Raw genomic sequence first — 24,629 nt, forward strand, 5'->3', positions numbered from 1 at the left:
TAGGCAAAATGAATACCTGAGAGAGTTTCACAAAGATTTAAGCATGATTTAAGTAATGCCTAAATTCCCACTGGCATGCGGCATAAAAGGCATCATCCCCATTGTTTAAATCATGCTAAGAAGATGCACGATATTAATCACTAAGTTTACATATCATTGGTGCATCAGCATTCAAGCATGATTCTAATTCATACCTAACTCTTTGTGAAACTACCCCAGGTCAACTGTGTATAGATAAACAATCCCCTGGGTTAAATCGCGTTCACTGTCTTATTAAGTCATGTTGATGCTTCATATGTATAACATTAACACATGTATTCATTTTCATAAAAATTCAGATTAATCATTTATTAGAGTGCATAATGGATATTTCCGTTTTCAAACAAAAAACTATCCAGACAAAAAGAACTGTATCTCCTACTGTATGCTAGCACCAGTATTTATATGGATAATACTTCAATAATCAAATTTGAATGTGATAGATTATCTGTATCACACTTCATACTACAGGTTGTTATATACTGGGTAATGTTTTTAAAAAAACATGAGAAGTGTGTGGCATTTTTTAAAAGTTTTATTCAGCAAACATTCATTGCCAGTAACCATCAAACAACCTCTAATGACTAGCAAACAATTTATCATAAAAATAGAAGCATACAGGAACCAAGTTTTACATAAAACAACTTAAATACATAGCGGATAAATGCACTATTTGTTTTCACAAATTTCATTTCAAAGGGACATCTTAGAGTGGAGCTCGAAAGTTCATGAACCCAAACAGAAATTTGAACATTTCTGAGTGTACAAGTCAGATGATAAAATGTTACATTCAATAAAGCTTGTTTCTCTGGGCTTGCCAAACATTGTAGTGTTGTTGTCTACATTCAACAGAAGTGAAGGAGTGAATTTTGTGGTGGGCTCACTAACATTTGAGCACAGCTGTATATTAGCCAATGCGAAGCCCAATGGAATAGTTTTATTTTAAGGAAAATACATGTAAATGGGGGAAATTTGTGCTTTCAGAAACAAATCACAATATATGCAGCTCTCAAAAATGGTTACTCTCATCAGCTAACATGATTACTATTTAATTAACAGAGACCACTTATCAAAAAGGCTGGCAAAGTTCATTACACTTTGAAACAAAACACTAACAGATCGTAACAAGGAATACACTTCTTGTTCTCTTCCAAATTCTGGAATGACTTCTGGACAAATAAGTGTCTTTGATGGTTCATAGGGTTTTACTATTACAGTACATTAACAAAATTGAAGGTAATAAATAGGGACAAATATTATAAATTTACAACATGGGCATGCAAAAAATGGACAGTTTGCCAGTATTGAATTAACATTTGATTAAAGTCTTTCAGAGTTGTCGACCCAAGTCGTGTGACTTGGACTAAAGTAGCTACTTTGCTCACCAAATGCCTAAATGACTTGGGCCTTGACTTTGACTTGAAAGAAAATGACTTGCACACGACTATGAAATCTTCCTTTTATTCATTCATTGAGCAAACCTTGACGAATCAATCATCATTCTTTCAGACTTTCATCCTTGCTACCCTCATCTTCCTTGGCACTCGCGTCTGATCCTGTTTTCCAGTCATCTGCCTTCACTCCCCCTCCATTACCCATCCCCATCAAGTCCTTCCCTGCCCCTTCCTGCACTACATCCTTGGGTGTTTCCTCTGTTGGCGTTCCTCCCTCCTTGGGTTTCTCCACAGCAGCATCAGGGGTTTCTTTTTCTTCTTCTGTTTCATCTTGGCTAGACTGGCTCTCCTCAGGTGACTGAAGTAACGCATCCAGGTGGCCCTGGAACTTCTTGGGTTTGCGAGGGGTACCTGTACAAACAAAATAAAATGGTGAATTAAATGGATATGAACATGGGTGTGTTTCATAAAGCTGTTTGTAAGCAACTTTACACATGACTGGTGACCCTTTATTGTAGTCGTTCAGGACCCCGTTGTACAAAGAGTTACGACTGATCCGATCAATCGTAACTCTATGGAAATCCATCAGTGCCATGATTTTTTCTATAGAAAATTTGCAAAATGTCCTTTGTAATCAAAGGAGAACACCCCAAATTGTCAAGAAATCAATGAATTTATGGATATGGATTCATATCTAGAATTTTTTTTGAACAAACATGCATTATATATGTTGACTTTGCTGGCTTTCAGTAGTTACGATTGATTGGATCAATCGTAACTCTTTGTACAACGGGGCCCCAGACACCGTCTTACAAAGAGTTGCGACTGATCCCATCAACGCAACTATGGACGGCCAGCAACTTCTACATCTAAAATGCAAATTTGTTTGAAATATTTTCTAGATATGACATATATTCATACATTCATCATTCTCTTAGTGATTCAGTGTGGTTATCTTTGTTTACCAAGGAGATTTTGCAATTTTCCTGTAGAAAAAAATTATGGTATGGATGGATTCCCATACAGTTGAGATTGATTGAATCAAACATAACTCTTTGTAAGATGGGGCCCTGATTGTCAATCATTTTCAATCCCAATTATTTTATTTCCATCAACTTACAAAGTTGAAATCCTATCTTTGTGGATGAAAATTTTCAATGTTAACATGCATTTCACTGCATATTTGATATTTTTATTATTTGATGAGAATTATAGCAAGTTTACTCCCAAATTTAGAAACTGGCCTGTCCGCTGCAACCGTTAGATGGTGCACCATATTGTGAATCCACCGTACGATCAATATACACATATACATATCAGAGAAAGAGCCCTTACTCTTCTTCTGTGATGAAGAGGTTGTGTAGGAGCTGGCCTTTGCAGCCTGTTCTACGGCAGGTTCCACACGTTGAGGTTGCATCGGACCAACATCCTGCTGGGTCTCCTGGACCGGCTTGATCCCTGGGGCATCACCAGGTGGTCTGCGTAAGACTTGGGTGCTTGGCATGGGTACTGCTTGAACCTGAATTAAAAGAAACAATAGGTAGGTAACAGAAATATTTGCCATAGCTGCAGTAACACAGGCCCAAACCGTTTGACCTCATGGCACTCACTTGCTAGGTCAGAAATGCTTCTGACATGCAAGAAATAGGGATAGGGTTCTTCCAAAAAGGGTAGTACAGTAAGGTCAAAAATATTCAAGTGTCATGTCATATTAGTCTCTATTCAAGAAGCATGAAATGAACATCAAATATATGTTTACCAATGTGTCAGATAAATATCTTGATTGAATTAATAAAGAGATACAGGGGAGCGTTTCATCAACATTTACCCCGACAAGTTGTCAGATATGACAATTTTCTTTGATTCTGATTGGCTTAGAAAGCACTGTAACTCTGGTAAATGTCAGATAAAACAGGACTTGTAGGATCAAGTCCTTTCATGAAATGCTCCCCGGGTCTTCAAACCTAATATTTTCAAATACATAAGTACATAACCTTGAATTAATACATGTCATTTGATTCGCAATAGAATGGTAGTGATATTCAATTTTTATCAACCAGACAGGGTATGTAACTCTGGCCATGATATGTTTCTGAATGGGTCAGGGTTTATATACAGGGTTTGTGGAGCATAGTGGCCCAGTGGATTAGTCTCCAGACTTTGAAACAGAGCAGAGATGCCAACTTTTGGAAATCAGAATTAGGGAGGATTTGTAACCGACACCAAATTATGTGCGCATAGCGCACATCTGGAGCGCGGAGCGCTCGACCCTTACGGCCGGGGCCCTGGAAGCTCTGGGTTTCTAGATGCTCTCTGGTACAATCTGACGCTTATTTTTTAGCATTTCACATGTTTTTAAAAAACATTGTTCCCACTTTTTTAACATAAAAAATATCAAATATGCACTTTTCCATGTAACAAAAAAATGAGGGGACAATAGAAGAAAAGTACCTGTTCAACAATAATAATAAGGAGGAACTATCAGCTATAGGCAGGTTATGTTCCACTATAATTGAGTATAAATCCAGTAAAGAAAAGCTCAGCGTGGTATCGTCTACCTGTAGTGTAAAGATCTTGCCTTCGCAATGTCCGTATGCCGTTTGCTCCCACTGAGTCCGTGCTCAACTGAAATGTCCACGCTGCAAATTGTGCAAAATGCATGGTAAATTCCTCTTTCCGGCTTCCGGTATCCACGGATACTAGAGACTGTATTCAGCAGAGATGCCAACTTTTGGAAATCAGAATTAGGGAGGATTTGCAACTGCCACCAAATTATGTGCGCGTAGCGCACATCTCAAGCGCAGAGCCTTGCGGCCAGGGTCCAGGGCCTGCCTTAGGGCCCTGGAAGCTCTGGGTTTCTAGATGCTCTCTGGTGCAATCTGACCCTTATTTTGGGGCATTTCACATGTTTTCAAATAAAAATTGTTCCCACTTTTTTAACATAAAAATATCAAATATGCATTCTTACATGTAAACAAGTGGAATGCCTCTGGCCGTCTCACCTGCATCACGCGGTTCAATATAGCAGCAGTGCTGACTTTGAATACTACTCTAACTCGCACAAGATGTTCAGTGATACATGGTTACTCTTATGTCCACTTTTTATGAACTAGACCAATAAACTTAAAGAGATATGATGGTTATTCAACAAAAAACCCAACATGGCCAAAGTTCATTGACCTTACATGACCTTTGACCTTGATCATGTGACCTGAAACTCGAACAGGATGTTCAGTGATACTTGATTACTCTTATGTACAAGTTTCATGAATCAGATCCATAAACTTTCAAAGTTAGGATGGTAATTCAACAGATACCCCGATTCGGCCAAAGTTCATTGACCTATATGATACATGAAACTTGCACAAAATGTTCAGTGATGCTTGATTACTATCATGTCCAAGTTTCATAAATCAGATCCATAAACTTTCAAAGTTATGATGGGAATTCAACAGATATCCCCAATTCGGCCAAAGTTCATTGACCCTAAATGACCTTTGACCTTGGTCATGTGACGTGAAACTCATGCAGGATGTTCAGTGATACTTGATTAACCTTATGTCCAAGTTTCATGAACTAGGTCCATATATTTTCTAAGTTATGATGACATTTCAAAAACTTAACCTCAGGTTAAGATTTCGATGTTGATTCCTCCAACATGGTCTAAGTTCATTGACCCTAAATGACCTTTGACCTTGGTCATGTGACATGAAACTCTAATAGGATGTTCAGTAATACTTGATTAACCTTATGGCCAAGTTTTATTAACTAGGTCCATATACTTTCTAAGTTATGATGTCATTTCAAAAACTTAACCTCAGGTTAAGATTTGATGTTGACGCCGCCGCCGCCGCCACCGCCGCTGCCGTCGCCGCCGCCGTCGGAAAAGCGGCGCCTATAGTCTCACTTTGCTTCGCAGGTGAGACAAAAAAATGAGGGGACAAAAGAAGTACCTGTTCAACAATAATAATTAATAAGGAGGAATTATCATTATCGGCTATAGGCAGGTTGTGTTCCACTATAAATCCAGTAAAGAAAAGCTCAGCGCTGGTCATTGGCGGCGGAAGCAAAAAATTTTAGGAGGGGACAACCAAAAATTTTTTGACAAGCAAAAAAAAAAATTAAGGTTCTCAACCCAAAAATTTTAGGGGGGGCGTAGGAAAATAAATTGGCAAGCAAAAAAAAAAAAAAAAAAAAAAAAAAGGTCATCAACAAAAAATTTAGGGGGGGACCGTCCCCCCCTCCTCAAATTTAGGGGGGACACGTCCCCCCCCGCTTCCGCCGCCTATGGCGCTGGTCCCTTGCTTGGTGAAATAAAGTCAACAGGGTACTAGTGGAGCTCGAAGATCTTGTCTTCGTAATGTCCGTAGGCCTATGCCGTTTGCTCCGGCTCCCGAACGGTGCTTCCGAATATCATCACGACCTCCGTACTCAACTGAAATGTCCACGCTGCAAGTTGCGCAAAATGCATGGTAAATTCCTCTTTCGGACCCGAATACACAGGTACTGGAGACTGTATTCAGTCTTATAGTTCTGAGACCATTTCTTGGTCTTCTTTTGTTGATTTTCCGCCATTTCGTGTCAATATCAACCCATCAATACGCCTAAATCACACACCAATATTCCACCGCACGACTCGACAAATCCAGTGGCCGCGAGCGCACACGCCTCGCGAAGCTAGCCGGGCCTACCGGCCTGGTGCACAGTGGATTTCCGTTGGGCATATCACATGCACCAGCTTTTCGCTGCTCCTTATTTGTCTACCTTTAACACACACAATTTAGTAGCAGCGAACGTAATGGAGTTACTACATGCTAAAGTTAGCAGACGATACATGTCCTTCCAATCCAATTCGATCAATTAAAAAAAATCGTAATTTCGGAGGATAAGGATGGTAATCGTAAGGGCGGGAGTTGGGATGAATTTTCGGGAGCCTCCGATGAAATCGGGAGGGTTGGCATCTCTGTATTCAGTCTTATACTTCTGAGACCATTTCTTGGACTTCTTTTGTTGATTTTCCGCCATTTCGTGTCAATATCAACCCATCAACACGCCGAAATCACACACCGATATTCCACTGCACGACAAATCCAGCGGCCGCGAGCGCAAACGGCTCATGAAGCTAGCCGGGCCTACCGGCCTGGTGCACAGTGGATTCCCGTTGGGCATTTCACATGCACCAGCTTTTCGCTGCTCCTTATTTGTTTGCCTTTCACACAGAATTTAGTAGCAGCGAACGTAATGGAGTATACATGCTAAAGTTAGCAGACGATACATGTACTTCCAATCCAATTTGATCAATGCAAAAAAAAAATCGTAATTTCGGGAGGATAAGGATGATAATCGTAAGGGCGGGAGTTGGGATGAATTTTCGGTTGGCATCTCCGAATAGAGGTTCATGGGTTTGAATCCCAGTCATGGCGTATATTCCTTCATCATGAAAATGATCTTTATTGTGCTGTACTCAACCAAGGTGAGGTGGATATGGTACCTGGGACGATTTATTTCCTGAACACTTTAGCACATATATATGGAGGCTCAGATACAGCCAGGGTAACAATATGATACCACATATCAAGCACAGTAGGGAATAGTGACTGTACTATATAAACTGACAATTATTAAAACACTCATAAAATACTTCACAATAATCATGCATATAACATGAAGAGAAGCTGTAAATGAAAAATTATTCAACCCATTCTCCATGTAAGCGCGGAGTGAAGCGTAATTCATGCATGAAATTGAAATAAACCATCTTTTGATAAGACCAAAGTATCAATATGAATCACAATGCCACCAACATGAATTGCCAAACCTGATGAACTTCCTACAATCCCACATAGAATGAGAGAGACATGAGACGGCCAACACTTGAGTGCCTGAGAGAATCACTGATAGGCACATGAGGCCCAAGAAGATATAATCAGGGAACATCAGACTCATCCACTTGATCTCAACTCTTTCAGTACTCACAACTGTAAATATATATATATAAAAATGTAAGATAAGAGAAAGGTGTCAAATATCAATAATAATAATAACGGTGTATTTACCAGATTAGCCACTTCAGTTCCGAAAATTTTCTCCAGCAGGCCCTGCTATTATTACCGGGCTAAGCTACGCTACCAATTCAGGTGCACACAGCTTTTTGAGGGATTATTTCCTGCCGGTACCCATTTACCTCACCAGGGTTGAGTGCAGCACAGTGTGGATAAATTTCTTGCTGAAGGAAAACGCGCCACAGCTAGGATTCGAAACCAAGACCTTCTGTTTGAAAGGCGAGAATCAGAACACTAGACCACGACGCGCCCACACTCATTGAGATTCCGCATCACAGGCTCTTGCCCATTCACTTTCTTTTCTTCAGCCTACACCTCAGTCTATTACAATATACCTTGTTCTGCCTTTAATTTCATTTATTTCAAATTCTCATTAAAAATATACAACATACACTGTACAATTCAAATGAAAAAAAAAATTGTATACAGATAAAGATACAATAAAGGGGAAATACATACATAAGAGAGGATATATAAGAATATGTGGAGCCAGCTTAGGCGATTGGCTTTCCAAAGCTGGGCTCCCGAAACCATCATATATATAATATTCACTGAAGAGAGAGAAGGTAGTATTACACACACTAAACATCAGGGGTGGTATTCTGTAACTCTGTCATAACTTTTGTCATAAATTTTGTCATTTCTCTCCGAGATGTGACACCGCTATGATTGTCACAAATCGGTATTCTGAACATTGTCTTTTCCCTGTCATATCTCTCAAAGTTCCACCCATCTTTTCGGAAGCAAACCAATCAAAATCATCGTTAGTTCTCACTTGGAGCCCTTCTAGCCAATAGAAAAGCCCCGTGGCAAGTAGGGCGTATCCCAAAACAGTTGCTGGCATCGCGCAACTACACGTATATTGATGCGCTTAATTACAAAGAGAGACAGGGAGCTGTGAAGAATTTTATAGGAGAAGTATAAAAGTAAGGAAAACAGCGAAAAAAAAAGGAGGAATAAATATAGGGCCTAACTAATTGTAGCATGAAAATATAATTTTGAAAATTGTCATGGAAGATGAGTGAAACTAATACCACAATCTAATCTAATAATATAATTGTTTGCTTGACATTCAGTCGGCAGGGTATCGGGATATTAAATTGGTACTAAAAGATATGACAAAATTTATGACTGCTACCCCCTGTCATAACTTTTGTCATATCTTTTGCTTGTATAAAAGGATTACGCGCATTTAAAGCCGCGTATATTTGCTGCGCACTTAAGAGAAGAGACAAAATTTATGACAATATTTGTGACAAAAGTTATGACATCCACCAGAATACCGATTTTGTCATATCTCTAAGATAAGATAAAATATGGAGAAAAGACAATGTTCAGAATACCGCCCAGGGTACTGTTTCATAAAGACTCGTTTTCATAACAAATGCATAATTTCTATAACAAGTTAACTATCAGCCAATCAAATTGGATTATTTCAGTAGCTTAAAACTGTAATTGCAAATTTGCAGTTGTAACAAGTTTTATGACCTGTGCCCCTACAGATATCATGTCGATTCATTTTTCCCTAACTAAAAGTTCACCTATAACTGGTTAATGAAATTTTTACGACTTATCATGTTATGATGGCAACATCAGGCCCAAAGAACAAACTAAAACCAAAAATCATGAGGATTAGGAAATTCAATCAAGAAAATACTATGGCCCTCAATAGAAAGGGATTCTTTTTGGTGTCATATGAAAGATGAGCTTCCTAATCTGTTCCCAATATATTTCAAAGATCACATTAACAATTATGCAACGTTACAATTTCCCTTAATAACATTAACATTATCACTTCTATAGCATAGCAGAAATGTGTATTGTGTGCCTTATATGTGCACGCTAGTAAGTCCTTGCCAGATAAATGGAGATTACCTTTTTCATCTCTACAGTGAAGTTCTCACTGGTCTCAACAAACTTCCTCTTCTTGTTCTGGTATTTTTCTTCAATAAGTTGCAATTCAGCTTCCAGCTTCTTCTGTTTAGAAGATTAAAAAAAAAATATATAATAGATACATCCACTTCCACATTTTTCAAAATAAGCTTTTATCACAGACTGTGGCATCAATTACATACACTATACATGTAGCGAACATATTCTCAAAAGTGATATCTACAAATGCTGTGTCAATGAATGGGTTACATGTATTGCATTAATATTCATTTGTAAATTAATCTATTAAACAGAATATATACATGTGCATTGAGTGTTATTGTGCCACTCTCCTGCCACACAGATGTAACCGCCATTTCAAGGAACACTTCCTCCCTCCTTCAGACAGTGAGGCAGGACAATGATTTCATGAAGGCCTTAGCCCACTGAATGAAAGTTATTACATTCCAGATGATAAGAATTTTAAGGCCACCGCACACCTTACGACCCGACTGGTCTGCGACTGAGTGAGGGGAGATGAATCGCAAGGTAGTCATAAGCCTCGACACCGCACACCTTGCGATCTGATCTGCCACTCACGCATGGGCTTTTTGCTTTTTGACATAGCAACTGAGAAAGTGCGCTTACTACTGCGTATGCGTGTTGTTTATCATACACGCGTCGTGCAACTCTGCTGTCTGATTGGCTGGAAGTTGGATTGAGCTTGCGATCCAGTCATAAGGATTCGACATGTCAAATCCTTCGATTTTCCTTGCGACTTGTCTCTGACCGGTCTGCGACGCTCAAGCTGACAAGAGCTGTGACGTCACATCTCCCCTCACTCAGTCGCAAGCCAGTCGGCGACCAGTCGGGTTGTAAGGTGTGCGGTGGCCTTTACTTAGGTATTGATGACACATATGATAAAGTGCAGTTTCCCCATCAAACACCCCTTGTAGTGATGGAACTTTTGTGTTTTGCTAATCACTTGATTTAAGCTACAAGAATCATAACACATGAAATAAGTTCATTGCCCCTCTATCTTTTTTCCCCCTTTATTGTTCCTGCTTTTTTTATCACATGCAGTGACATGAAACTTCCTTGTGACAACAGTTACCTTGCTTGAGCAAGATCGAGACTGGGTATGCACAGTTAACATATGCCCTAGCAACAAAGCAAGCACTGACATGCTCAAGTGCATTTCCTCTAAAGAAAGCTTTGAGTAGTAGGCCTTACCAAAATTTCATTTTTTAAGGAATCTTGTTTCCTTCCTGATTTCAAACTGGCAATATAAGCAAATAAACACGAAGCAAAGTAGCGCTTCCTCTGCATACTAAATGTACACGCAATCTTTCCTCAGCTTGGCCCAGGGAAGATAGCTTCATACAGCATGCCTCAGAAGTAATAGTCTGCTCATCACCTTTGCACAGTAACTTCTATGGATGCCTTAATTTTGATTGTCAGGCATTGTTTGAAAATGGAAAAAACATGATGGCAAATTTAGCTCTACAGTGACTTTCCTGCAACAGGCACCTGTTGTAGGGGCAAGCCACCATTCACTGCACTATTTCCATAGTAGCTTGGGGATCCTTGGCATTGTGGTCCCCCTTCATACTCATACAGGAAATACCCAGATCTGAGATCAGGGGTCTGTTTTATAAAGGACTTGCGACTGTTGTGACTTTGCCATTATGGCAACTACCATGGCAACCTTGATTCTGATTGGCTACTACCATGGTAGTTGCCATAATGGCAAAGTTACAACAGTTGCAAGTTCTTTATGAAACAGGCCCAGATGAGTTACAGATGAAACAGAATAATTCTTGGTTCGTTTCAAATTTATTAGGACTAAAAAGACATCTGGATGGTTTTCCTCTTTGGATTTGACTGCCCTAGCGTCTAAATATTGCCTTATAAAGTGGTAAGTAATTCCCATACCTGATGAACTTTGAGCGATTGGACCTGTCTTTTCAAGATCTGCATACGTTGATCAGTAACAACCGTCCTAGGGTCAGGTACAACAGCATCACTGAAGATTTCATTGATCAAGCGATGGTTCCGCTGGAAACGAGCTGCGGCAATGTGCTTTACCGAGTATCCATCTTCTTGATCTAGGATAAGAAATATAGTATATATATAAGCTTTTTTAGAATAAAGAGGTATGTGGTAAAGAAATAAAAGTTCAGCATATTTTAGAAAATTATGTTCTCCTGCTTGTGTTCTAAAGTGTCTTTTTCTTAATAATATACACTCATCATATGGCAGCAATAATCAAATGTAATCATATATCAATCTGATAATGACATCCAGAGTTTAACAGTAAAATATGCAATTGGTGTACAGGAATTAAAATCCAAAACTTTAAGTTTTACAATAAAATAGAGTTCATGTGTATACAATGTAAATGTTTCATCTGAACCTCCTTCAAAATCAGATATATTCCAAGTTTGTGGATGAATTAAAACATAGTGAGAATATATTAATCCTCTACACAGTTTGAATGGGATATCCGAAAAGAAAGACTTTTTTGGGGGGGAGGTCTGGAAGAAAATAGGTACCAGTAATCAATTGCAATTGACAGACCAATTTTGACTACAGCATATCAATCTAATACGAATCTGCAATCATGACTTAATAATAATAATAATATTCTGCATTTATATAGCGCTTAATACATCAGAACGACGTCTCTAAGCGCTTTACAGACATATTATTACCCTGGTCATCGGATCCTTGCATGCCCGCATACAATGTATGCACCTTCTCCACCCCCTGGGGAGCATTCCAACAAGAGTTCCAAGACTCAATTGCCAGGCATACTACATATAGGCTGTCACATCCTACCGGGTACCCATTTAACACCTGGGTGGAGAGTGGCAAAGTGTGGATTAACGCCTTGCCAATGGACGCTAGGCCATGGTGGGATTCGAACACACGACCCTCTGATTACAAGGCGAGAGTCAGAACCGCTACACCACGACGCTTCCACTTATGACTTAAAATGATTTATTTGGGAACAAAACAGCCTGAAATAGCAAGGTTATGTGAAATGTTCCCCCCTCCCCTCATCTCAAAGTCTCTACTCACCATCATCGTCTTCGGCAGCTTGCATGCTCATTCTTGGTTCTGATTTGATACCACCGTCAATTTCAGATTCCTGCTCTATGGCCTGCTGAGCTGTAATTACATCAATACATTCAGATTTGATTTCATGAGTACAAGATGATACAGACAAGAGGAATCTAACTACGCCAACAAAAAAAAGTCTATAAAAACCTCATAGCATAAGAGTTCTCTGTGTATGCAGACGTAAATATTCATATCTGAATAACACCCAAGATAACAACAACAACAGCTAATAAAGTCAGTCCCGCCCTTAGTGTATCAACACCAAATATTGAAGGATAATTGAGACTAACATTTCAGTAAAGATGTTTGTGATTTCCACGTGAATATGCAGCATTTTTACCTTAGTACCAACTGACAATACATGTATGCAAATATAGAGAAAATATCTAGAAATGACGTTACCTTTCCCTTTTGCCACCATCCATGCTTGATAAGCAGGCGAATTGTGATAAGATTTCAGTGCTCTGTTGTACTCCTCCTGTGATTGTTAAAGATAATACAATCAAACAGAGTTAATTTGCACATAAGATTCAGTCAAAGCTTACTTGTGGCCACCAAACTGTATCCCATTTGAAAGGAGTATGTGTTATAAAGCTTGACTATAAAGGTCATCTTTCTTCAGAGGCCACTTTTTCCTGTTCCTTTTGGGTGACCTTCATAGACAGGCTTGTCTTTATGTCCACTTCTAAACAAGACCAAAAATTATTTCATTTCGTTGACAGGGAGAAGTGAGAGACAGAGGTTTAGTCAGAAATTCATTTGCAATCACTTACAAAATGCAGGGCTATTTTGATCAATTTTTAACTTCACCAATTCCATTCACATTTTCTGTTGCTAGTCGCAGGCCCGGGGCAGTTTCATAAATCTGTTGTAAGGTGCAAATGACTTTACGCACGATTTTGGAACCTTTCTTGTGCTCAATATCATATCCCTATGTAGCTGACTTAGTAGTAGTACCTAAGAACATGTTCCAGCCCTTCAACTTTACGAACAACTTTATGACGCATTACCTAGTCAACTTCAAGACTCATGCAACAACTTTTGGCACGCAAAGGGTCAAAGTGAGGAGTTTACCTTTTCGATTTCATACTCTTCAGTGAAAACTTGTTTGCCGTCCTCCGCCAAATCTCTCCACATCTGACCAATGATCTTTCCGATCTCCCACAGCTTCAAATCTTGGTTATCATTCTTTACTTTCTCCCAGACGCTGCGGCTGTACCTCATGTATGGCATCAGGGGCTTGTCGGGTGGTTTAGGTGGTTTTGGGATGCGGGAATCGTGTGAACCCTATGGAGTAAAGCGTGAAAATTTCACTTAATGTACAGAACCTATAAATAAATTTTCGCTTATTGAGTTTGAATGATAAATAACCTATTCTTATCGACTAAATTTCATATATCATAAAACACAACAATTTGAACGTACAATATTCTTCCAAAAAAAAATTGTCTCCTTCTAAATCTCATTGATTTAAATATTATGAAGACGTAGCATAAATCAGGGGCTATTGGCAAGAAAGAGCCTTTGCAAGGACCATCTTTCCTGTCCCTGATTTATTATGATGCACCATTTGAGACACCTTTTTAACAAATTATTTTCAAACAGAAAACAGTTTTTATAAATACAATATCTTACATCATTTCAATATATAGAAAATTGGATTCATACGTGAGTTAAATAATATTAATACTTGATTTACAAGAAATCACATTAAGGTGACTAATTTGGTGCATCAAAACAAATCTGTGAGCTTCAAAGACCCTTTCAGGCAATCAGCACTCATTACTACTGTAACCTTGGTGCTGAATGTGACAAAAACGTACACTGGATCCTTTCTCGTTCTTCTCGTAATAACAAATGAAATCTGCACAATATATGTTTCCAAACCATGAGCTCCAAACCATCTTGGGGGATATGAACCTGTATAAGCATATTGCCACTTTCTTGGTATGAATTACAATATTTTTGTTTTCTTACCCCTTTAGCTGGACTGCCTGATTTACCACCGGGTGCAATAACTCCAGAGGTCGGAGTGTTAGTAAATGGACGAGAATGGGCTAAGGGAGAAAGAGGGGAAATTACTTAATTGGACAGAAGGATAAAACAGATTTACAATACTCATACACACAGACATAAAAAGCAAAACATATTGATTTGACATATATTTTTTTAGATACAGACATGTACACTTCAATTCCAAACTGTTATTTACCACCCCCCCAAAAAAATCATTTTTAATAAGAATTCATTTAGAAGCTTTAGAACTATATCTGCGAAGCTTTGAAACAGGTCACATCTTTCACATGTTCCACGGGGACTGTTTTACTAATTATGAATGATCAAGGTAACATTGGTATAATGTGGATGAAAATTAAGTGGCCATAACAGGCCATGGATTTCAACTACTACCATGGAAACCTTCATATTTTTTAGCTGCTGATTCCTGTTACTCTGAAAATACTGATAATCATAGTGTTATGTAATATCTCACATATTCATTGATATATCAATTCCTACCTTTAATTAGTACTTAATCAATTCTTCTGCAGGAAGTATAACAGGAAACTATATATTTACCAATTCCAACTATATTTAGAAAGTATTACTCTTTTTCTTCTAGCTAAACCTCTGATGCACACTCATTATATGGGTTTCTTATTTACAACATTCCCCCTTCTCACTAAATTGTCCACTTCCCCAATTCAGAATAAAGTTTTAACATACAGATTATTATGATCAAGTATTACTCAAGGCTGTCCAGCAACTATCTGGCTATAGTCTTTATTTACTGTTACAAAAGGGTTCACTTGAGAACTCCAGTCAGATTGGTTTTGAGAGTTACAAAAACTTTATATTTTATACCAAATCAGCTTGCAGAGTTTATTTTATCTACATCTTCAAAGTAGTCAGTTAGACACCATCAGACTTACTCCCACATATTGCTATTTGCAACAAGTCATTATCACCTTTAATAAGTACATACAAACTGCACATCTCATCTTCCTTCATCTTCATTATAAGACTGGTTGAAAGTCAAAGTGCTATTGATCTGACAAATTTATAAAAATCAATTTCTTTTTTAAAAGGATCCTGTTGTACATGTACATTAAAATTTATCTGTAAAAACCAAATTACACACATGCAAGAAAGATGGTTTTCATGCCAAACACTTACAGGATTGAAGGGATGTATTCATAAACCCTCCTATGCTCCTTCTGGAAGCTCCAGACATCTTGATTGTTCTAACCACCTATGAAAAAAATAACAGGATTTATGATCATTCATGTTTACCAATCAATGGTTAGCACAATTACATATAAGCATGTGCAATGCCAGAAAAAAGCGAATTTTGATGACAAACAGATCAGGATCAGCCAGGTTCTTCTTTAATCGCTCAATCAGCGCTGCTACAGCTGAGCGTACGAACGTGCCAACCAATCCGCTGGTCCGTCTGTACGCTCAGCTGTAGCTGATGGCGATCGAAGTAGAACCTGGCTGATCCAGATCTGTTTGTCATCAAAATTTGCTATTTTCCAGTATATTTTTCAGAAGAGTGGTAAGCCAAGCCTCGACATTAGTAGCGGAGGCCCGGTGGCCACCTCGGGCAACCATTATTGAAAAGTTTTGGTGGGCAACCAATAATTTTTAAAATAGCGTAATTTTTCCCAAAATTTTTCATGCGTTTATCAACTCTCTACAGTTCATATCTTGGAACAGTGATTTTCCTTTTCAAAACATTGCCTTTTCCGTTTCAGAAAATCCCAAATTCCATTTCAGCATGTCAGAAAAGTGACAATTCCGTTTACCCATTGAATAGCAATATAACACTCGCGCTGGTCAAAATTTGTATCTGCCTCTGTACCAACAACGCAATAGAATCCGTTCTAATCAGATCTATGCGGGTACACAAAATATTTTGACAACACACTTGACATGAATATATCCTCACCTTTCACATTAGGGTTTAGAAACTAAATCATCATGATCATTAAATGAAATTTCATTGATAATTTGGGTTTTTTTTTGGACATCGTTATCCGCAGTCAACTAAATGTGACTGAGACTCACATGACTCAGAGTCTGTTAGAGAGACTTTTTATGACATTGAAATTTGCAAGCAATTACTGGTGGGAAATTTGTTGTTTGAACTTGAAGTGGCGGGTGCGAAACTGCATCAGCGCCAGCATGGCTATCGCCGAGCCCGCGACGCAACTCGCAAGGGCGGTTAGGCCTTCCACATCTGCATGCGACGCTATGCGGGAAGTGCTGGGGACCTAAGCGGCGACGCGATGCATAGGTGAACAAAGAAAGCAAAATGGCACTGTACTCTGCAGAAGTAAAAGATTTGTTATTTATATTTTCATTTTTTACATCATCACACAATAAAATCAGAACAATTTTATGTTTGCTTAACAATGAATAGAATTACACATACACTTACCTACAGCAAAAGCAATATGTTTTCTCCCAAATGTGGAAAAAAGTAGTCTTTTACGGCAAGTTTCGTTTTTATTTCCGGCAGATTCTTCTCCGATCGATCGCTCCGTTATATGGTACCGTAGTCTAATTTTCTGACGGCATTTTTAGTTTTATTTCACGCAGTTGCAGTCTAGTCTAATAACCAGCCATAGTCAAATCAGAACTGGTTGCCAGCCAACCCCCTTAAGGAGGAGCATATTTGGTCTGCTTCACCAGGGTCTGTAAGGGATGCATAATGGCTGAACATCCGTTCATCCCTTCTTTTTTTAACCAAGATGTAAAAAAAATATTTCTCCCCATAAAAAAAGACTAAGGAACAACATGCAGAGCCAATAATATTATTCAAACAGTCTGTCTAAAGCGTTTGGGTATATAGGCCTACATCTAGATAAATGCAATAGAGGACATTGATTTCATGAATTTTTAATGTTTATATCTTAATTAGGACAAACTATATGAAATGAAAAATAATTTTTAAAAATAGCTTCGCACACTTCTCAAAAAGAGGGGTCCACACAATAGTGGATCCCTCCATTAAGTTCTCAGAATTTTATTTTATAATGGATCTATTAATACTCTGTTTTGTTTTACTTCTACTTATACTGTACATGCCTGAATTTATTTTGTCTGTGCATTACTAATGTTCTTCTGTTGAAAATGAAAATAAAATAAATTGAAATTGAAACTATGAGAATCTGAGATTATTATATATTTATGTTGATTTATAAGATTAAAGCTATGTGACTTTTAGGACTATACCCCTTCAAAGAAACAAACAAAAATCAACTTCGCCAATCGGGGGAAAATCCCCCCCCCCCCCCCCCCCCCCCCCCCCCCCCCCCCCCCCCCCCCCCCCCCCCCCCCCCCCCCCCAATTGGCGAAGGCTGGATCCGTCCCTGATAAGTCTCAAAGAGCCTAGTCCTTTTGTTTTTTATTTATTCATTTATTTTCCACTCGTGGGCTGGATGACCCTCTTCAGCCACAGGCTGTTCTTCTGAGGGGTCCAGTTTACACGTTTAAAAAAATAAAAATATATAATATACAATATAGGGTCAAGGGGTGTTGTGATAAATATGATCAACCATGACTAGTTTTGTTGTATAAGCAAATTTCATGAGTGAACCCCAAAATTACACTTAATTTGGGGCAGCATTTCAACTTTATCATGTGGATCTCAGCAATATGATCATGCAGTCGGGGGAATATAGGGGATGAGCATAGGCGGCGTAAGCAGGGGGGGGAGGGGATGGGGGAACAGATCCCAAAAAAAAATTGAGGTAGGGGGGACGGTCCCCCCCCCCCCTGAATTTTTAGTTGATAACCTTTTTTTTTTTTTTTGCTTGTCAAATTTTTGTACATATGTCCATCACAAAATTTCATGTACTTCTTAATCTATAAGCCAGTTCGTAGTTCCTTTCTGCGCATGATGAAAAGATTCTACGCTTGATCAGAGGAAGGTCACTTGTACTAAAGTGACATGGAGGTTTAAAATCTAGTGAGATAGGCACCAACTTTTATGTCTTGATTATTCATATATTCTTTTGAATAGTGGTATCAATTTACATCCACAAAAAAATACGTCCACGAACGACTGGTATTTCACAGTTTGCCAGGTATACATTGTGCACACGCTGATATGCAGCAATAATTCAAAGTAGGAATGCAACATATACCTCCATAAAGTGTTCATTGGTCCACCTGGGGAGCGTTTCATGAAAGCCGGACTTGTCAGACGTTTTATCCGACAAGTCCTGTTTTATCCGACAGTTACTATAGTAACAGTGCTTCTCAACCAATCAGAATCCAGGAAAGTTGTCAGATCTGACAACTTGTCGGACGAAAATATTGATGAAACGCCCCCCTGGTCTATTCAATTTCTTCATCCTGCTATGTAAGGCAAGCTTACGTAATATCTTGCTTTGAAATCTGCCTATCATAATGAAAGAAATTAAAATAACTACGAACTGGTCTATTCCATATCCTCTCTTTTCCATCAGCCCGTGCTTCCTCATTCTCCCCATGGTAATCTCTTTTTGTTCTAACCATTCATTTTTCATTTATGCATGCCAGACTGTATATCATATAATTTGCCGAACAAAATCAAACCTAGTCATAAAAGGTATAGTAAATGCCGTAAAAATAAAATCATAGATTTTTGTATATAAATATATATATATATATATATATATATAAATTTTATATTTATTCATTTATTTATTCATCTATCTATATATAAATTAAAGATTTAGGCTTATATACAGTGCGTATCAAAAACCGGGATGGATTTGAAAAGTCAAGTCTAAAAAAAAATCAAATTATGATGTCTATATTTTGGTGTTAATAGGTGCTCTAAAGCCTTATCTTTCAAATGCCATTAAAAAGATTTAGTTTTGTTCATGCTTGAGCGAACACAGAATGTTTTTGTCTGGGATTAAAAATGAGGATTGCGCCAAAATGGCATAAAATGAAAAATATGATGATCGGACTTTTTTCTAATCAGCAGACTTCCTCTTAATTATATCTTTGCCATAATTTTCTAATTATGCGGTCAAAATTCCTTTTGAAATCTAATTATTTGCTTGAATTGTTTCGTTTTAATATGTTCTCTTTTAGCTTTGAATCTGTAAGCAAAAAACAACATTTGTTTTCAACCGGAGTATATATGGGAGAGCATGCTTTTCTTTTCAAAATCATTTCATTGTGTGCTACAAAGGTTTATGGTGCCTTTAAACAGTGCCATACAGATGGACGGGGGCTCAGGGATGCTCCCCCCACAAATAAAGAAATCATGACCAAGAAAAAAGTGCAAAGGAAATAATAGGAAACGGATGGAAAGGAAAATAGGATTCATGTTTTTAAAGATACCATAACATAATTTGTTTTACACAATAAAAGAATTCGAATGATTACAAGTTTTATATATACATATATAATGTGTGCGTGTGAGTGTTTTTTTATGATCATATCATATTTTCTTTTCTTCTTTCTTCTTCTTCTTCTTCTTCTTCCTCTTCTCCTTCTTCTTCTTCATCTTCTTCTTCTTCTCTGATCTTCTTCCTCTTCCTCCTCTTCCTCTTCTCCTTCTTCTTCTTTTTTTTCTCCTCCTCCTACTTATCCTTTTTCTTCTTCCTCCTCTTCTTCGCCTTCCTCCCCCGCTTCCTCCCCCTCAAAAAATGAACGACGTCGCGCTCTGCTAGCGATACTTGTTCTTGAGTCTGGATTAGCGCCCCCTCTCGGATTTATTGAAAAAGTTAGGTTAATCAATTTTGTTGTTGTGTCTGCTGTGGTTTTCGAAGACTGACGCATGATATTCCTGTTTTCCTTCTGAAAACAAGTATTCAGCATCAAAATGGTGTTCGAATCCCTTGTTGCAGATCTCCTAAATAGGTTCCTTGGTCCTTACGTCGAGAATTTGGACGCTTCACAGCTGAAACTTGGCATTTGGTCCGGTAAGTTGTCTGTTTATAGTTTTATCCCTTCGGATGTCGATCATGTCGATCTTCCAACTCCAATCCAGGGCCGGGCAGAGAAGAGGCCGGCGGGCGGCAGCCAGAGCAGAGAAAAGTCGGAGACGTCCTGGGCCCCGTCTTACAAAGATTTGTGATTGATCTGATCAATCGCAACTATGGAAAGCCAGCAAAGTCAACATATAAAATGCATGTTTGTTGAAAAAAAAATTCTTAATAAGTTCGGTACCGTATAAGAAATTCATTGATTTCTTGACAATTTGGTGTGTTTTTCTTTGTTAACAAAGACATTTCACAATTTCCTGTAGAAAAAATTATTACACTGATGGATTTCCATAGAGTTATGATTGATTGAATCAATCGTAACTCTTTGTTAGAAGGGGACCAGACGACAGGTAGGATGGGGGGTCGGGTGTCTGGACACTTTATCTTTTTGAAGCCTTCTTTTTTGTCTGTGGATTACACTAAAAATATGAATTCATTACTTGTAATCATCTTCTATTTTGTTCTTTATAAGATTTCCAAGCATTTTGTGCTAAAAATTAATGAAACTTCGCTTGTAAATTTTTTCCAAATGACTTTTTAAAATTGATCGGCTGGACTAGCCTAGAGGACTCAGTGATCATATTTTTTATTATTTATTTTTTTGTAAAATAACCATTGCTGGTCTTCTTTATTCATCAAAATATATTCACAGTGCTAACATTTGCCTCCATTTCTGGAGGGAAATACATGGTTTTCTGGATTTCACATTTTCTTCTATCTGTAAACGATATCTTAATAGGTAAAACAATATATTAAACAGCCTTTGAATCATTATTTTCCTTTTAGATTCTTTTCCAGCGAAACATAAATATTATATAAAGCATAATTCAAAATTATATCTACATCATTTTTTCTTTTGATCTAAATGAAATTCATGATAGTATATGACATGGCTGGAAATGAAAATTTGGCAAAATATATTTCTGTACATTTTCTTCAACTTTTTTTCCAAAATATTATCATTATGTTACAAGAGAAAAACATATGACTGCAATCACCTTTTTGATCACAGTAAAAACATTGATCATTTCCTTTTAATTTCCATTTAAAAAGGTTAGCTGGTGTTGCCAAAATATCATACATGAACTTAAAATTAAAATTGACCAATACATTGTCCTTAACAAACTTTAACTTAAAAAACAGACATCTATCCAAACTGGTAAACAGTCAAATACTAATGTATTACTCCAAAATTCCTCTGCTCTAGATTCTTCGGTTTTTACTTTGATCAATTCATAATATATTTTCCTAGCTGTCAATTTACTTAATGAAATAATACTACATCAACATTGAATCTAAATTCTGAATACTTCTTTTGCAATAAACTTGTGCTAGAAAAAAAGACATGTTGCAACATAAATGAATAGCGTGTCTTATAGGAGTATATTGACTGTACCACCTTCCATCCTTAACTACTATTTTTGCACTAATCTTATCTATAGATAGAAAACACTTATCATCCATTAAATCCCCCATGAACAAAATATCAGAGTTTATCCAATTCATATAAAATAAAATTTTCCCTTTGTATAAGATGTCTTTATTTAGCCAAATCATTTCTTTGTGATAATTATGCTGTATATCTGCTTGAATGTTTCTTGAATAGTTATACCTTTTTAATAAGAAAAACGTTGATATCAAGTTATAATAGAAATAAGGCATCCTGTTTTCAAAAAAACATTTGTTCTTAATGTTGTATTTACAATTCATAATAACTTTTATACCACCCAGTTGCTGAAATCAGTAATCAAACATACATTTACATCCAGGGTTTAACTCATCACTCAAATATTTACAAAGCCAAAATAAATTCAACGACGCGACTTTTGTTTCAATGTCTAACATATTTAGTCCACCTTCCTCTATTGTGCTAACTACATTAGTCTGTTTCACCTTTGCGGGTCGTCCTTTCCATACGAAATCAAAAAATAATTTATCGAGCTCCTTTACTATTTCTTTAGGACAAGAAAGAACTTGTATAAATTATTTTCGACATAATAAACGATTTTAATATTAAAATTTTCCCTCTTAACGTAAGGTTTCTCTGTTTCCATATTTGTGGCAAAGCAACTGTGATTCATTTCTAGACTTTGATGCTTCTTTTTTTTAATGATTTTTGATAATGTCAGTTGATCACTGAGCCTAGACAAGGCAGGCTCTACCAGGGTGGAAAAGATTGTATCCAGAAGGGAATTCCATTCATATTTAACATTAGAAATAGTGGTCCATACATAGACCAAAATTTGAATAATATGCATACCTTTATGCACCTAATGCGTATAAAGGTATGATAGTTTTTTCCCCCCCCCCCAAAATAAGAAAAATTAGAGATTTCTTACCAGACCGATGTCATGTATCCATAATGTAAACACTGCGAGTCAATAGGCTTGACCCTTGAACCCGCTCCGATATGACGTACACATACGTAGCTTCGATGAGCTGTATTACCAAGTGCCGTTTTGAAGAAAAATTTATAGATTAAAAACGTTTTTTATCAAATGAAAAAATATATATATTGATTGTAAATATTTATTATTGTAATAGTAATTATTCAAAATCAATATTTTTTATTCAAAAATACAGCAAAAAGGCCTAGATAAAAGCCAGAAACAAAGAAAGTTGGTCTCCATAGACTTATACCCTTTTCTTAAACCTAGCCTCCAATAAGCCGCCTAAGAGTAATGCTATTAGCCACATAATTGGGTTTATGAAAGGGGTATTAGTCTTAGGATCTTACTAAAGTAAGTTAGCCTATCCAGGAGGCTCCTAGAGAGTAACAATCAATTTACTATGCTTACTCTCAACGGAGCCAGGAATTGCGTCCCATTCATGTGCGTGTACCACAAAAAAATGAAACTTTCGCCCCAGAGCTTTCTACTTTCCTTTTAAAAGATCTAGCCCTAAATCATGTAGATCTAAATGGGATACAACTTCATTTCTGACATTTCTACGAAATTATGCAAAATTTATTGTAACTCGTTAGTAACGAAAAACAATTTTAAACATGTTCTGATCAATCACTATTAATCTGAGATGATGGCAACTTCTATTCCATTTTCTTTTTCTTTCGAACCTTGTCAGATAAATGTGTCATTTATATTTCTTTTTGTCTCAGAGAAAAGGGAGGTGTTTCACAAAGAGTAAAGTTTGACTTTAATAGATTCACACTACTTTAAATGTTAACGCATAAATGATTTGAATGCAATACGTGATCTTATTGATCAATATGCAGTAGATCTCATCCTCTTGTCATGATCTGACCAATGCGATCATGCCTTTTATACCGCATGCAACTAGGCATATAAGAAAAATTGCAAAATATCCGGTATTTATAATCATTGCATTTTGTTTTTTAACGCTTAGATATAAAACATTTATTTTTCTTGTATTGTTTATGTATAGAATAGAACTATATTGAATCTATATATTACTGGTATTTCATAATACAAACATGCCACTGCAAAAAAAAAATGGGAAAGATAGAATTGCCATCATACAGAATTGCATTCCTTTATAATCTTGATTTCATTTATGATTTTCCGATTTCAGTCCATGTTTCTGAAAAAAAATGCATCAAAATTAAATTCATAAACCAATAATTTAAAAAGTGCACATGAACCAATGGAGCTGAATGTTTTGATAAACTAGATGTTTCTATGAACTTGCTCCTTCATAAATGATTTACTTACTGTCTACATGCCAACACATCATCTTCGTTCACAAAGTAAGAATTAATTAATCGTTCCTCCAATAGCAACAAAAAACATACACATGTATATAGTAACCATTCATTTGCTAATGCAGCCCCTGTTTTATTGAACAAAATCCAAATTCCTTGAAAACAATTGATTCAGTTGACAAATTCAAAATGGCCCTTAAATTAAAACTGTCTTATTCAAATTGTACCTTAACTCAACGAAGTGACCTCACCAACATATTTTTTCTTTATTATTATTATTGTTGTTAGATGTATGTATATTGAATTTGTAAACAATTTCAGGATGACTCTCATAGAATGAGAAAATAGCCGAAGCAGAGATATCTGTAGAAAAGAACTGCCCCCCAAAGCTTTATTTTCTGTTGGGGGTGGGGACCCTGGGGATGGGCAAGACACAATCACCCCACCCATGATATAAACTCATATT

At 37.2% G+C, this 24,629-nt stretch overlaps 2 protein-coding genes across 3 annotated transcripts in view; one reads left to right on the forward strand and one right to left on the reverse strand.

Moving 5' to 3' along the window:
* Positions 1-571: 571 nt before the first annotated feature.
* LOC121411615 (SWI/SNF-related matrix-associated actin-dependent regulator of chromatin subfamily E member 1-like) lies at positions 572-17,022 on the reverse strand. Of its 2 annotated transcripts, none has more exons than XM_041604424.1 (10): positions 16,939-17,022; positions 15,668-15,743; positions 14,471-14,550; positions 13,568-13,780; positions 12,896-12,971; positions 12,452-12,541; positions 11,303-11,475; positions 9,371-9,472; positions 2,769-2,952; positions 572-1,844 (listed from the first exon to the last, which is right to left on the reverse strand). In XM_041604424.1, exons 2-10 carry the CDS (start codon positions 15,723-15,725, stop codon positions 1,537-1,539), a joined length of 1,284 nt encoding a protein of 427 aa, XP_041460358.1. In that variant the 5' UTR covers positions 15,726-15,743; positions 16,939-17,022; the 3' UTR covers positions 572-1,536. The 2 variants fall into 2 exon arrangements, with proteins under 2 accessions (XP_041460358.1, XP_041460357.1); XM_041604423.1 differs by having other exon boundaries at positions 16,935-17,022.
* Positions 17,023-20,219: 3,197 nt separating this feature from the next.
* LOC121411616 (vacuolar protein sorting-associated protein 13C-like) overlaps positions 20,220-24,629 on the forward strand; it is a 104,465-nt gene continuing 100,055 nt past the window's right edge. The window contains exon 1 of the mRNA XM_041604425.1: positions 20,220-20,421. Coding sequence (XP_041460359.1) covers positions 20,322-20,421 — 100 coding nt within the window. The 5' untranslated portion in view covers positions 20,220-20,321. The remainder of the gene's footprint in view (positions 20,422-24,629) is intronic.

The sequence above is a fragment of the Lytechinus variegatus genome, chromosome 3 (assembly GCF_018143015.1).
Source record: "Lytechinus variegatus isolate NC3 chromosome 3, Lvar_3.0, whole genome shotgun sequence".
In the NCBI taxonomy this organism is placed as follows: Eukaryota; Metazoa; Echinodermata; class Echinoidea; order Temnopleuroida; family Toxopneustidae; genus Lytechinus; species Lytechinus variegatus.

Bases quoted from the DNA above. Each gene is read 5' to 3' on its own strand.
- LOC121411615 (XM_041604424.1), bottom strand. From the start codon at position 15,725: ATGTCTGGAGCTTCCAGAAGGAGCATAGGAGGGTTTATGAATACATCC. The intron at 14,551-15,667 runs GTAAGTGTTTGG...TTTCTCCCTTAG, and splicing joins GAATACATCCCTTCAATCCT to CCCATTCTCGTCCATTTACT. The intron at 1,845-2,768 runs GTAAGGGCTCTT...TTGTTTGTACAG, and splicing joins CTCTTCATCACAGAAGAAGA to GTACCCCTCGCAAACCCAAG.